Here is a 15505-nt window from a genome sequence, read left to right as displayed (position 1 = left end):
AACTGTAATGTCATTTCTTCACCAATGAACACCTATTCATATCTTAACAGGTTATATTTAGATGTCAGTAATATTTAACAAATGACTGTCTTTATGACTTTATGAAAGAAGGCAAGCTCAGGTGCCTCACCGAGCAGGGTTGTGTTCCTTGACCATGCCAGGATCATGTGTTCCCAGATTTACCCCATTAATGTTCCTTTGTCTGTCGGGCGGTCGGGTAGCCTAGTGGTTAAAGCATTCGCTCGTCACGCCGAAGACCCGGGTTCGATTCCCGACATGGGTACAATGTGTGAAGCCCATTTCTGGTGTCCCCCGGCGTGATATTGCTGGAATATTGCTAAAAGGGGCGTAAAACCATACTCACTCACTCACTCACTCCTTTGTCTGTCATCACAATTACTATGATGTGGGTTTCTACCGTGAGGATTTGAATAGTTCCCCAGGAGCGTATCAGTGAGGTGCTACACTATGAAATAAATGTGTATCAAATTTTATCATACAAAAATGGGTAGGTTTCTTGGGAAGGATAAAGCCAATTGAAGAAAATGTCATGTGTTCAGGTGATTTTTACAGATACATATGCAAAAAGAAAAACAGTGTTATCACTATCCGCCGCCATGGGGCACATTAGAATTTTGTTTGCTCATATAGTTGTGAATATAAACTATAAAAAAGTTTCCTGTAAAGCCTTTAGAAGAGATAGGCATTTGGGCTGCTTTATGTCATCAGAAAAAAATGATTAGATGTGAAATTAATACACACAAAAGGCCCTTCTCTGGAAATAATAACTCAGTCTTGATAAGTATTTCTTTGATAAGCTTACTTCAGTAGTTTCTGAAAAAACTTGTCACCATTGCACACTATGCCTAAGGTAATGTTAATGGATCAAGTGCCGTAACACTGTAAAAAATAATTTACAGAACCAATATTGGAACTGAGTCTTGACCAGTACCTCTTAGATAAGCATGCAAAACTTTCATTCAAGTAGCTTCAGTAGTTTCTGAGAAAACTTGTCCCCATTGCACACACACTGTACTAAGTCACATGACATGGATCAACTCATCAAGGGCTGTAACTCAGAAAAAAATGAATTTACGATACTAATTTCAAACTCATTTGTGATCATGACCAGTAGCACAAGTGTAAAAGATTTCATTTCTCTGACTGAAATAGTTTTGAGAAAATATGTCCCCTTTGAGAAGCGGATGGATGAAGGGATGGACGAACTCCGTTCCTATAGCCCCTGCCCCACTTCATGACAGGGGGATAATAAAAGGATCCGGTGGGTACAACTTTCAGTGTTTACCCTTGTCTATCTGCAATCAAGTCACTGTGTTCGGGGGTCATGGGGTAAACATTACTGTGAACATATTCCCGAGCAGGAACGTCACCACTGTGAAAGTACCAGCAGCTGCAAGGAACTTTCACACGCAGTAACAAGGAAACTTGTGACCGGCGGCGTGTCGACACCGAACTGATAACCCGTAAAGATCACATGCAGAAATCGGAACAAAAAAATACCTTGGTATTTATTTTTCAAATGATCATCAACGCATCTCTTATGTCATTCCATGTCTTTCATATCCTTATTCAAATACTAGTCCAGGTACCAAAATCAGTGTCTTAAAAACAGGTTTCAGTTGGACCTGCATGTATACTGCCTCTAACATTGACCTTTTGACATAACCAATCCAAGAAACTGGCAGGGTTAAGGTACCCATTGTATTAGGAATAAACTAAATGTATTTGCCAGATTAATACATAATTTTTATTCCCAATACAGGATACTCACGTAAAACATGATGCATAATTTATGATTGGTGCTGGACGCCGGACAAACAGGCCAGAAAAGAAGGTAACAAAAAGCTCATAAAAAACACAAGCTGAAGATTTCAATGGAATTTATTTATAAATACACGATGTACAGTAAATAAACTGAGGGGACAAAAATGTCCCCCCAGTAAAAGAAGAATGTCAAGGTGTAATGATAGAGACATGTCACAGATCTGTGTATATATCACAAGTGGGTTTGTACGTGGTGAAAGTACATTAAGCTCAAGTATATCAAGGAAGACAAGACATGGAAGCTGTTAACACCGGACTTGGCAAGACTATACATGTTATAGGCCATCAGTGAATAAACTCAAAACTCATCCTATAAGGTGATTATCATCAGATCTATCTCACGAGAGGAGAAGAGTCAAGACTTAAAGGTTTGTACTAGGGCTGGGACGAGTCCGAATATACTACCCGGGTACCCTCACCCCTATTACCTGACCCTACCTGGGTACCCACTGTAGGTCTCAAGAGATAGGTACAAAATGTCCGATTGGGCATTTTGTTTTACCATAGCCCTGGCAAAACGTATTTAGAGAAATGTATTGAACAATCTGGTTATGTATACACTGAAGTTGACTTAAGTTATATGTTTATTCAACCATATGAAAAGTCAGAAGGAATGGGTGCATAGTCAGAAAGAAATGCGAACATTAGTGACTTGTAGTGTAACCATAGAGCTCTAGATAAAATATATCATGTGACTAACCATGGGTCCGGGTAGTCCTGTGGGTCCGGGTCCTACTCAGTACCCAACCGACCCGGGTACCCGAATTACCCCTCCCAGCCCTAGTTTGTATGCTGTTTCTACATACAGCCGCTTTGCGATCTAGTCTCTTTAACCAATGAATCAAGTCAGGGCCTCACTCCAGTAAGAGGGAAACCAGTGAGAGATCCATCTTCCTAGGGCAAGGGAGTTAACTCACTATAAAAGTCCAGTTTCCACCCTTGCTGAACTTGACTGGATTTCTGGGCTTGATCGTAGCGCCACCAGTGGCTATTACAAGTTATGTCCCTTCTATATTCCTCCTATTGACCAATGAGATTCCACCTCTCATATCACTTGCATTTGCTTCAAACAAAATGGTGGCGGCAAGTCAAGACAATCTGATCAATAAGCAAGATCTATATTTTAGAAAAACTAGTCTTACTTCTGAAGTGCATCAAATCATGTGAACACCTTGATTAAAAACATGAAAGGAATTGAAAAATATCTGTTGACGCCAAGTTGGCTGTACACATGCTTTCCAAATCCTGCTATCGACCGAAATCGGCACGGCAGTTTCCGAACGGATGTAGATTTTGCAGAGACTCATTAGCCCAGCTAAAATATAATTCCATGTTCCAGCTTAGATCGGCAAGCGTGGAAACTGGACTTTTATAGTCCTTGCCTGAGGAAGATCAGATCAGACCAATGTCTCGTTTGATGTGCTATGACCTTGTGCCCTCTGCACACTGCTTCAGTATCAGCCAGTGGTAGGGTTTGCACAAAAACCATGTGTGGAGGAGGGCTACTTTGACTTCTGTGATACACAGCCTCATTTCATTGCCTGATAAAGAATAGACACACCTCGCTGTCACCCTGCACTGCAGTTCCAGATATTTACAGGGGATGGAGGCGAGGTGAAATGGGGTTTAAGGTCGCGTCCAAGATTGTTGCACTTATATAGCGATGGCATGCACAGGTGATGGAAGCTCACAGTGTATACAAACGGAGGAAGTATGGACGATGTGGGGATTAGGAGGCCCATTAGGTCCCCAGCACGACGGAAGTGAGAAGTGTGGTCACTGGATTATTGTGATACATTGATAGTCTGCTTATGCTATTGACTGGTGTATAGGGTGTAGATTGGATTATTTACCAGTTGTGGAAAACTACTCACTCGCTCAACCACACAGTAAAAGTAGGCTCTTTCTAATCATAGGCAAAATCCAGAGGGGGCGGTCCAGGGGGTCCAGACCCGAGAGAGGCTTTTGACATTTTGGACCCTCCCTTTTAAAAATGCTGGATCCGCCCTTGCTCTAACTGTATTCAGATCAGATTAAGGATGTCATTATGTATCCGTGACGATATTCAGGACTTAAAAATGCTGCATCCGCCCTTGCTCTAATTATATTCAGATCAGATTTAGGATGTCATTATGTATCCGTGACGATATTCAGGACATTAAGGCATCTGACAATGTTTTCATAATTAATGCTAAAGGTGCAATAAGATCAGAGTCCTATATATCAAGGCATAAAGTTCTATACATCAATGCATATCTTGAAGTAAACTGAAGCCTTATTCATTGCATGTGCTGATTTGGCATTAAGCAATATTTACACAATATTTACACAATCATTAACAAGAATGCTCAAAAAGTACCATACTCGAATAACATTGAAAATAGTTCACTGCTTTTCCAGATGAAAATACTATACAATGCCCCTAAATACACTCATATACACCTTGTTTCATACAAGTGCTTAATAATCATAATCTCTGAGCAAGTTGCAACAATAACAATGTCATAGTGCTCCACAGTAAACAACCCATGTTATATACAAATCTATCACATAATTCCATCTGAGCTCAGAGGGGAATGTACAATGAAATATTGCCCATCTGAATGAGCCTCCTCGTTGTCTCAACATCTTGTCATCAGGACCATCACATCAACAGAGCTCCAGATAAGCTTTTGGTGTTGTGGGTATTTTGCCCATGCATTTTAAAATCATTGGGTATCAGAAATTCTATCTGGGTATTCAAATTTCTGTTACCCACTAGTTTTTACACATGTGGGTATTTAAGTTAAATATTTAAAAACACTATTCTAATTAAAAACATCTAGTCCCTGCAAACTGGTGTCATGTGGGTTCGAGAGCTTTATAGGACTCAAAAATACCACGATACTTCCACAAGAAAGTGTGATGGCAAATGATTATGATGTAACTGTCATGGAATGCCCTTTTATAATTTCAAAATAAGTTGCTGATTTGCTAATCGAATACGCAGGGTTACTTCACAATATTTTGATGATACGCACAATATCTGGGCTCGATCGTAGCGCCATATTATGAGATATGTCCCTCCTATTGACCAATCAGATTCCACCTCTCATATCACTTGCATCTGCTTCAAATAAAATGGTGTCGACCAGTCAAGACGATCTGATCGATAATCAAGATCTATACTGTAAAAAAACGGGTCTTACTTCGCATAGTGCATCAAATAATGTTAGTACCTTGTTTACAAACATGAAAAGATTTGGAAAATATCTGTTGACAGATACAGTACACATGCTTAGCAAATCCTACAATCGACCGAAATCTGCATGGCAGTTTTAGAACTGGATGCCTATTTTGTTACGCGATTTGATTAGACTATGCACATACTCGTTAGTCCAGCGAATATATAACTCCATAATTCCAGTCTAGTTTGGCAAGGGTGGAAACTGGACTTTTATAGTCAGTTAACTCCCTTGCCTCAGGAAGATGGCAGACATTATGCAGACAAATCCCTGTTTGTACATGCTGTACTGCATTGCACCTCACAACTTACACATGTCATATTGTTCAAAAGAAATAATACAGTTGAGAAAAAAATAATCATAATCAGTTAATCAAACACTTTGCTTTAAGCTAGTTTACAGAGGGTTTTGCATGTAGCACAGGAACATTAGCAATTACATTATTACAAATGTCAAACGGAACTTCTACATGTACAGTAATCTGTTCCATATGCCAAATTTATATTTCTCCACATACAGTTTTTCATCTCTTCACTCAATTTTCAGATGTTCACAATGTTGAGTACATAATAATTTGCAAATTATTGTCAATAAACATGCTAAACAACCGGTGACCAATAGCATTTTTACAACATATTGTCCTTGTACATCATTTACTAGCAATGACCAGCTATGTTTACACGATAGTGTATGTGCTGCATACACAGAAACAGTGAGCTAAACTCATCTTGTATACCATTCATTTCAGACCAGTTGTTAAAAGCACCACTCTATACATGCTATAGACAATAGAAAGCTTAACCATGCTACCTGTGTGTAACTCTGTATCCTTTACCTTCTAACTGTGTTCCCTCACCTATTATCACTATCTAATTTCCCAGGAAAAGTCCAGTTTTCCAAACAAGCTAACCATTGCTAACTAATACAAGTGAACTATGTCCTAGAATCGTAATTCAGGAGCAAGTACAATATTTTGGCATTAAATCCACAGCTAAGCAGTCATAAAATATCTTAATTTGGCAACAAAACATTTCAACAAATACTTCAATGGATTCTGCAATTTAAGTTGCAAATTGGTCCTCATATTTCTTCATAATCAGACTTAACACAGCATGTGATAAGACAACATGCAGATCCCAACTGGTAGCTAGACGGTTTCACATTGAGTAGAGGAACATCCCACTTATACAAGCGAACCTCTGACTGCCTGGAGCCTCTCAATGCAACCACAAGTCGATTTCGTGAGATGACCACATTGGTTGGTTTCACATCAACTCCAACTTCAAAAGTGCGACGAACCGGACATGCGAGAAAATCACCCTCCGCTGTGAAGACTTGAACTCTGTAGTTGTTGGCATCTGCGACATAGATGTTGTCACATTGGTCAACACAGAGCCCCATGGGATAGAACAACTGTCCGTACACATGGCCCTGTGACCCCATCTGACGAATAAACTGACCATTCATTTCATGAATCTTGATTCTGTGGTTGCCAGTGTCAGACACAACAATTTCATTTCTGTTGTTAACTGTGACATACGATGGTTGAATGAAATGATTGTGGCCGGAACCTTTGGAGCCGAAGTTGGTGCATGGCTTCTTTTGATCGGTCAACACATGCACTGTGTTCTTTTCAAGGCTGGTCACTACAACCTTCTGAGTGTTGTCCAGTGAAATTCCACATGGATTATCGTACTTGTAGAAACTCCCAAATGCTGCTATTAGGTGACCATCCATAGCATACTCCCGAAGTAAAGCCGCCCCAGAACGACTCACTGATAACAGCACAGTGTTAAAACTTGTCACACACACGTCCCGAATAGAGCAGTCAGTATAGAAACTTGACAGGAAATCGCCCCTGACGCTGAATATTGCAACCTTATTCAAGCTGCAATCGGTGACGATGATGTTGTCGTTCAACGGATTCACGGCGAGTCCTGAAACGTGCGTAAAATCCCCTTGACCGGTGCCGTGCCCAGCGAATTTGTTGGTAAATACTGCCATCGAGTGTTGATTGTTGACAACAAACACGTCACTGTTCTCCCAGTCGAATGCCTTGTCTCCGTACAGAGTCTGGTATGTCGGGGGTTGGTCGACGGGAAGTGTTGCCATCTCTCCAGTACTCTCAGACACAGACGTTACTTCTCGAAGATGAAGAATAAGATAATTATCGGGGAAGCTCCACACGCCCCCTGATGGAACATATATGGTCTGTCGACAAACTGGACAGGGAAATCGCCCGCCGTTGCCGTTCCTGGTAACGTGGCTTTCGAGGCATTCTTGACAGAACGTGTGGAGACATGGTATGGCTTTGGGACGTTCGAAAACGTTTTTACATATCGGACAGTGGAAATGAGATTCAGTGTGGTGTTGTTCCGCCATCTTGTCAAATGTCACATGACCACGTGTCATGTGATAAACTCGTGATCATGTGACGATAAATGGGGGTTCATTGGGTGAACTAAACAATCCCTACCCACGAAGATCATTACCCAAACGAATTTAGCGGACTCCTACCCAAATGTTGGATAACCCGTACCCACTTGTACCTAATCAACTGGAATACACATACCAAAAAAACGCGAATGAAAATACCCAATGAAAATATAAATGACTTGTTATAGTAATCACCCATTCATAGTCACTTCGCATTCATGAGTTGATTGATTAATTGTTCATTCACCAAACAATGAATGAATGTTTGAAATATGAATTGAATGAATTTTGGAAATGTCTAAAGAACAAATGTTGGAAATGTGAATTGAATGAATTTTGGAAATGTAACAGTGTCGTGAATAAATTGCTATGAAAGTGCAGGTCAAAATATTTGAGAATTTAGTGCTGAATAGATTATTAGAAACCTATATTTCTTTCGTTATCCCGGCCTGTACGGGTTAAGGCATTCCCGTTTCTGACATTTGCAAAATATTTACAAAAAATAGTGGATGCGAGTCATCCAAATATTGGTACGGGTACCAATTTGACGAGAATGTTACGGATCAGCCATATTCGTTGGGGGTATACTCCCATCAGTCATACAGGCCATTTGGCATACAGCTTATAACAACACAGGATGTGCATGACTGGACCACTAATCCCCTGCCTTCTACCTATCAATATTGACTGTTCCACACAGATCATTAACTGTGTTTATGTTTAAGTTTGAATTATAGGGAACACCAGGATTATAATTATGAATGATCTTGTGCTAATTCATTTGCAGATTGTAAGAAAACAAACTGTAAAGCAGAAAAATATTTAATAAATTAGTATGGTTTATTCAACATAATATTAAATATATGATCCATGTTTATCATCCAAAACTGGCTCCCACAGGAGATATGCTTGGATTAGATCAAGCGATATCTACACTATAGATATCGCTGCAATGAAATTACATCACAATGCTTTGCAGACCATTGTGACATCACTGGTAACCATGACATCACAATCAAATGACATCACTTATGGCTCTGCTACTGAAGCTGTTAGCAGTACTTTTTACACTGAAGACACTGCTAATTACTGTCTACAATTGAAAAAGTTGGAAGAATGATGTTGGATGATAAATAAAATCTCACCCTCGTGTCTTTTGATATCAAATATATCAACACTCGTTGATATATTTGATATCAAAAGACACGAGGGTGAGATTCTCTGTTTAACAAGAATTAATAACATAATTCAAAGCATCATAATGGCGGATAATGGCTATCCAAGCTTCAATAGGTGACCTGTAGCATCAAGGAACTGGATTGGACTTTTCCTTCCTTGGGTCAGTTGATCTTTCAGTCTCTGGAGTCTATTGTCAACCTCACGGTAGACCCGCTTTCTACTTGGTTCAGGTGCACCGAGGTTGATCTGCGCCAATTTCACCTTGTCAGCTTTCACAGTCATTCGGAAGACTTCTGTCAGACGGCAGATGTTGGGGTGTTGGTGAGGAAGACTTCTATTCAGCTTGTTTGTGGAAGCCTTCCAGGTTGTTGTTGGTCCTCGGGCCAGTGGTGTCCTGGTGATTCCATAGGAGAATCGGAAAGCGAGCATCATAATCTACCCAAGTGAATACCACGTAGTCGTTGAAGGTCTCAGCTCTGGGTAGATCAGGTGTGTGCTGCATCGCTTCTAGCCAGGCGTCTTTGACATCATCTGAGGGGAGAAGCGCTAGACCTGCTGCCCGTCTAATCCACTGTTGCACTGCTGGATCTTCTTTATAGGCTACAGCCGACCCGAGGTCTTGTGTCTTCCTCCATATGGCTTGGTTGTAGTGGACTTCAGCGTTGGGGAACTGGATGGCATGGATTGCTGCTTGTTCAAAATCTGTCTGCAGGCGAGTGGGGGCAAGTTCTCTGTTCAGGGTGTCTGCAACATGGTCTTCAAAAAGCTTAACAGTCTTCTGTACGTTGTCATCTGGCGGTCGGATAGCAAAGCATAAACTACAAGATAGCTGGCAGATCCACTTCTGACGTCAAGTATGTACACTTGATCCTAAAGGGCAGGGCAGGCGGTAAAGGTACCATCCATGTATATCGTCTCGGCACCTTGTAGGATCTGTAGCTGCTCATCTGTGGCAAAGGCAAGCATCTTATTTTCTTCTCCATCGCTGAATAGGAGGAAGCAGTCCCCATCTGATGTATGGCTCCAGGCATCATCTAGGTCCACTTGGGCTCTGGTTTGGGGCAGGACGGGTATGGTCTTCCTTCTGTGGCGGTAAAGGGCGCTGCCCATGCTGGGGAAGGCAGGGAGGGCTTGGGCTTGGTCATCATCTTCTTTAGCGATTTCGGTTGGTTGTAGAGCTGCTGTATCGGGGTTGTTTCCTCTCTTGCTCTCTTCCTCATGTTGCTGACAAAACGAACTCGGTTTGAATTATCTGGGGGGTGGTTGTGCTCTGACCCTTTCCTCACAAAATCACCAACAGTAGTGCACTTGCCGGAGCAAGATTTAATTACACAGCGCCAGTGCTGTCTGTCTTGTTGCATTCTTGTTGAACAAGTATCCTTCAAAGAGAACCTGCCTGGTACCGCGGGCTGACGTAACGTATTCTACAAGTCGCAGAGCCATGATTGTGAATGATGTAAAATGTTGTTGTTGTTGCATTAAGTGTTTAAGAGGTCGCCTTCTGCCTAAGCAATTTCGGCTGACCTGTCCCTCTTTGGGACTCCTGTGTGTGAGTAGGGTACACATATTTATTGTGAGTCTGGTATTCACATAATTTCTGTTTTTGTATTGATATGATTTCTATTTTCTTATATTGATATGATTTCATTTTTATCCTTGGCTGCTCTGTATATATATACGTTCGAGTAGCTGCCAATCTCTCAGAAATAGAGTTAGTTTGACCTTCGCTATTGCATCTCTTGGCTTTAGGAGATCCATGACAGATAGCGGATCTAACTGCAATTCTTGTTTTGACCTAGCCCGGGCTGGGGCATGGTCTTGACATTCTAGTAACACGTGAGCAATGGTTTCAGCCTGATGTAAAAGCAATTGATACGGTATTTATACCGTACATATATGTGTGATCACAAAATACACCTCATCAGTTAAACAGTTTCTCATCTCAAACATCTCTAGTCTCCTTTCATAGGATTACATGAATTACATTTATTAAGCTCAAAGGGCAAAGTATTTATTAAAACAACATATTAATTATTTGTTAGTAAAAGAACTTACAGTGACTTTGATCATTTTAATACCCTCTTCTCACAAGATAACCAGCTCACAACAACTCACCCTTTATGAATTTAACATTGTTGTAACAAAGACCTTAAGTCAGAGTGTTGGGTCAGACCATTACAGCTTAAGGTGAGTGCTCTAATTACCCCCTACTCAACTGTATGACGATTGGCAGTAACAAGGTGTATGACAAATGGCCTGACTTAGTTCGTCCTCCACCCACTCTTGGCATTCATTCCAAATCTCAAAATTTCAAAATTACTATATAAGCAACCCCTAAAGCCCCCTCAGTTGTACTGTACACAACCCTCCGCGCCTACCAAGCTCGGTTCGCTCACCAGCTTAAACTGCACGGCTGTCAATCACCCAGGCCCCTGGGACTGACAAATATGAACTTGGAAATGGAGATGGCGGACTTATGTCCAGAAATTACAATTGTTGAGAGTTCGCCCAACTCTCAAGAGAACCAGCCCAGTTCTCGAAAGGGTCAGCCCAACCCAAATGAAGGGAATCCCTTCACTCTGGTCACGAGAAAAACTGCCAAAAAAACAGCCAACTTGACTTATAGTCAAGCCGCGCTAAATGTCCCTGACCGTTTTCAGGATAGATTCACGTTCTCAGGAACTAAAAACAAAGAAAATATTGATTATAGTGCCCTATGGGCTCAAGGCATGCTTAAACGCAAACAGCCTCAATCTAGCCCACCTAAGGCTAAAATGGTACAGAAACGACAAAAAATGGTCTCATCAGAATCAAAGACACAACAAAATAGAAGACCACAAACCAAATGGGAAAAAGTAGTCTTTAGCGCAGACTTCTCCCAAGATCTTAATAAGATCCTAACAGCTCAAGATATTGCCAAAGAGCTGAAGCACAAAAATATTATTCGAATAAATAAGTGTGGAAGAGGGTATGTTGTTGTCGGGGACAACCTCACAGAGTCAATTGATATGCCCAAAAGCATAAACGGGATCAAACTAAAATGGGATACCCCAAAGTGGCTTAGCAATGTCAGATGTGCGGTACATCTAGACAAAAAAATTAATGACGACGAGCTTTATCAAATTGTCTGTCAAGCCCAAAAGAAAGTCACTCAACCTACAATCCTGTCGGCATTCAGGATCAAATCAATGGGCACAAACAACACACGAGTAGTAATACTCACATTACTTGGACAGTCAGTCCCCGGCCACCTTAATCTAGGTGGCAAGGACATAGAAACCATGCCATACAGGAAAAGGCCAACCCAGTGCACAAACTGTATGCTCTATGGACATACAAAAACATCATGTAACCAGCCACCCAAGTGCAAAAACTGTTCCCGAGTTTCTTGCAAAGAAAACTGCAACACATGGTGCACAAACTGCAGGAAAGAGGGTCACTCATCCTTGGCGCCGAAATGTCCTAAACGCTTGCTCATCAGCAAACGTATAAATAAAATACCTACTCAGCAATCTGAATCCAAATCTATTCAACCCACTGAGGTCGAAAAAACCCAAGCGACTACTGATCACTCTACTGAGCAAACAATGGAATCTGTGAGCACTGAGCAAACAATCGAAACTGTGAGCACTGATCCGCCTACTCACAGGCACAAAGCCACTGCAAAACGCAAGGGAAAAAAGACCCAAGCTTCCCAATCAAACCCCATGCCTTCTAATCCTCAAACTGAGGAACACAGCAAACGAATCAGTCAGGCAAAGAAAACACCAGCTCATGGTACACAAAAGGCTCAGAACACAAACAAAGTTGTAGAGTTCATTGCCACGGCATTGATCCAAATTACAAGCAGAAAAATGAGTGTCAAAGCCAAAGCCACCTGCATCCTCAAACTGGCTTCCAAAATAATGAAATACAAAGGAACAAAGAAACAGTTCCTAAATAGGGTATGCCCTAAAACTCAATAAGCGCTCATCTATAAATTATCATGGACTTGCTTTTACTACAGTGGAACGCAAATGGCCTTAAGAGCCACGGCAATGAACTGACTGCACTCGTCAAAAAAAAGGTGATCAAGCCTCATGTCATTCTAATACAGGAGACTAAACTCAGTGAAAAAGCCAAATTCACACTACCTGGGTATACCCAATATAGAAAAGACAGAAAAAGACTTATGCCAGGCAATAAGGGAGGAGGACTAATCACCCTTGTCCACGACAGCTGTACCTCCAAAAAAATTGAAGCAAATGTAGGGAACCTTGAAACCCAAGTAATCTCCCTAAAACTGGCAAATGGCAACGAATTACGCATAGCTAACATATATCACAGGGTTACCCATGAAACGAACATGGAAGAGCTAACAAGACTAGCTCAAATAGTAGGCAAAAATGGGATAATCCTTGGTGACTTTAATGCCCACAGCCCTCTTTGGGAAGACAGGAATGATTCATGCAAATATGGCAAAATGGTAGAGAAATGGGTTGAGGACGACAATCTCATAACTCTGAACAACGGCAGTCACACGCGTTATGACCAAGTCCACAACACGTGGAGTTCAATTGATCTCACAATTGCCACCAAAAACCTCGCCTCACATTGCCAATGGCAAGTCCATGACGACACTTGGGGAAGCGATCACCTTCCTATACTCACCTACATAGGTAGCCCACCACAATTAGAGGAACAGCCCAATCCTCAGCCCACATGGGACTATGCAAAGGCTGACTGGCCTAAATTCAGGAAGGAATGTGTATCATTCAAGTCCTCAGAAATTGCCTCGGATGATCCTGATCTTTTTTGCCAAAATCTCACCTCAGCAATTATTGCCGCAGCTGAAAAATCAATTCCAAAAAAAGACCACAAAACTGGCAAAACGCCGGTACCATGGTGGAACAGGGAAATAGCAAAAGCTAGGAGAGTGAGAAAGAAAGCCCTAAATAGGTCAAAAAGGGATAAATCAGCCTTTGCCCAAGTCCGAGCAGCCAGGACGAAAGTAAGACAACTCATAGACGATTCTAAAAAAGAGTCATGGCAGACCTTCTGCAAATCCCTTAATGAGAAAACAAATGCTAAAACAGTCTGGAGCAAAATACACGCAATCAGGGGTAAGCGTAAACCCACAAAAATTCCCAAGTTAGCCAACGCCCATACAGTCAAAGAAAAGGCCAACATTCTAGCTGAGCACTTCTCATCTGTCAGCAGCAACACAAATTGCAGCGAAGAATTCAAACAGGCAAAAATGCTTATGCCTAAGATCTCAAAACGGCCGCAAAGCAAGCATCTGGTATACAATATACCATTTACTGTGACAGAGTTTGATGATGCGATACAACATAGAAAAGGCACAGCACCTGGTCTTGACACAACCAGCTACGAGATATTGAAAAACCTACCTGATCAAACCAAAGGCTTACTCACTGAGTTGTATAACACGATATGGTCCAAAGGAGAAGTCCCAAAAGCATGGAAACATGCTGCGGTTATCCCGCTGCTAAAGCAAGGGAAAGACGAAGCCCTACCAAACTCTTATCGACCGATCTCACTCACCTCAAACATGTGCAAAGCCATGGAAGCCATGGTTACAAAAAGGCTCATGCATCATCTTGAAACTGGCAACCACATAAAACCTGACCAAAGTGGCTTCAGGAAGGGACACTCGTGTCTAGATCATATTCTAAGACTGGAAAATGAAATAAAAAAAGCCCAATTAAACAGACAATACCTAGCCGCAGTATTTCTGGACTTCAGCAAAGCCTTCGACATGGTATGGCATGACGGACTCCTCTCAAAACTATCACAAAATGGAGTTGAAGGGAACATGGCAAACTTCATAGACAGCTTCCTGCAAGACAGGTCGCTTTCAGTTAAAATAGGGAACAATCGATCGGATCCTATGGCACTGGACAATGGCACGCCACAAGGCAGCATTATAAGCCCAACCCTGTTTAATATCATGATCAATGATCTTTTTGACCATGTCAACTCTCCTACCCAAACTTCTAAGTTCGCTGATGACGGAGCAATATGGGTAAAGCACAGAGATATCTCACAAATCAGAAAAAAACTCCAGTCAGCCCTGGACGGAGTAGATCAATGGTGCAATAAATGGGGATTCACCCTTTCAAGTGAAAAAACTGTTGGAGTTCTATTCAAACGCCGGGGGAAAGATGCTATGATACCCCGTGTCTCCATAAAAGGCAAACCTATCAAATTCGAAAAATCTGCAATATTTCTTGGAGTTATCCTTGATCAACACCTCACTTGGCGCAAGCATATCGAATATGTGGAAAACAGATGTCAAAAAGACCTGAACGTATTACGGGCAATTTCAGGCACATCTTGGGGCACATCGAGGGACACTCAGCTGGACCTCTACAAAGCTCTTATCAGATCAAAAATTGACTATGGTTGTGAGGCTTTTCACTCAGCATCAAATACTGTCTTGAGGCGACTAGACAGAATACAATACAAAGCCCTAATACTGGCCACAGGCGCAGCGACAGGCACCTCACTAGAAGCACTACAAGTAGAAACGGGAGAACTCCCATTGAAACTAAGACGAGAGCAGGCAATATTATCGTTCTGGGGACGAACATCAAACCCTTTGGTTAAAAAGATATGGCAAGACAAAAACGCTCGAGATGAGGCCCTAGCTCGAAAAAATCCCTCACTAAAGCCATCTGGGATATTAGTACGTGAACTCATTCGAAGTCACAATTGCGATGACATTCAGCCTCCAGAAAGTCACTACAAAGGGTTACACCCTCCCTGGACTTTACAAACTCCCAAAGTTGACACTGCTTTAACATCAGAAGTCACTAAAA

General features: G+C 41.6%; 1 protein-coding gene across 1 annotated transcript; it reads right to left on the bottom strand.

Annotated features, from left to right (window-relative positions):
- Positions 1-4914: 4914 nt before the first annotated feature.
- Positions 4915-7460, bottom strand: LOC124148128 (tripartite motif-containing protein 2-like). The gene has a single exon (XM_046519087.2). It carries the CDS (start codon positions 7449-7451, stop codon positions 6150-6152), a length of 1302 nt encoding a protein of 433 aa, XP_046375043.2. The 5' UTR covers positions 7452-7460; the 3' UTR covers positions 4915-6149.
- Positions 7461-15505: the final 8045 nt, after the last annotated feature.

This window comes from Haliotis rufescens, unplaced genomic scaffold, assembly GCF_023055435.1.
Source record: "Haliotis rufescens isolate VD_foot unplaced genomic scaffold, xgHalRufe1.0.p SCAF_7, whole genome shotgun sequence".
Lineage (NCBI taxonomy): Eukaryota > Metazoa > Mollusca > Gastropoda > Lepetellida > Haliotidae > Haliotis > Haliotis rufescens.
This window is presented reverse-complemented; position numbering and strand designations above follow the sequence as displayed.

Coding starts and splice junctions, on each gene's coding strand:
- LOC124148128 (XM_046519087.2), bottom strand. CDS start 7,451: ATGGCGGAACAACACCACACTGAATCTCATTTCCACTGTCCGATATGT.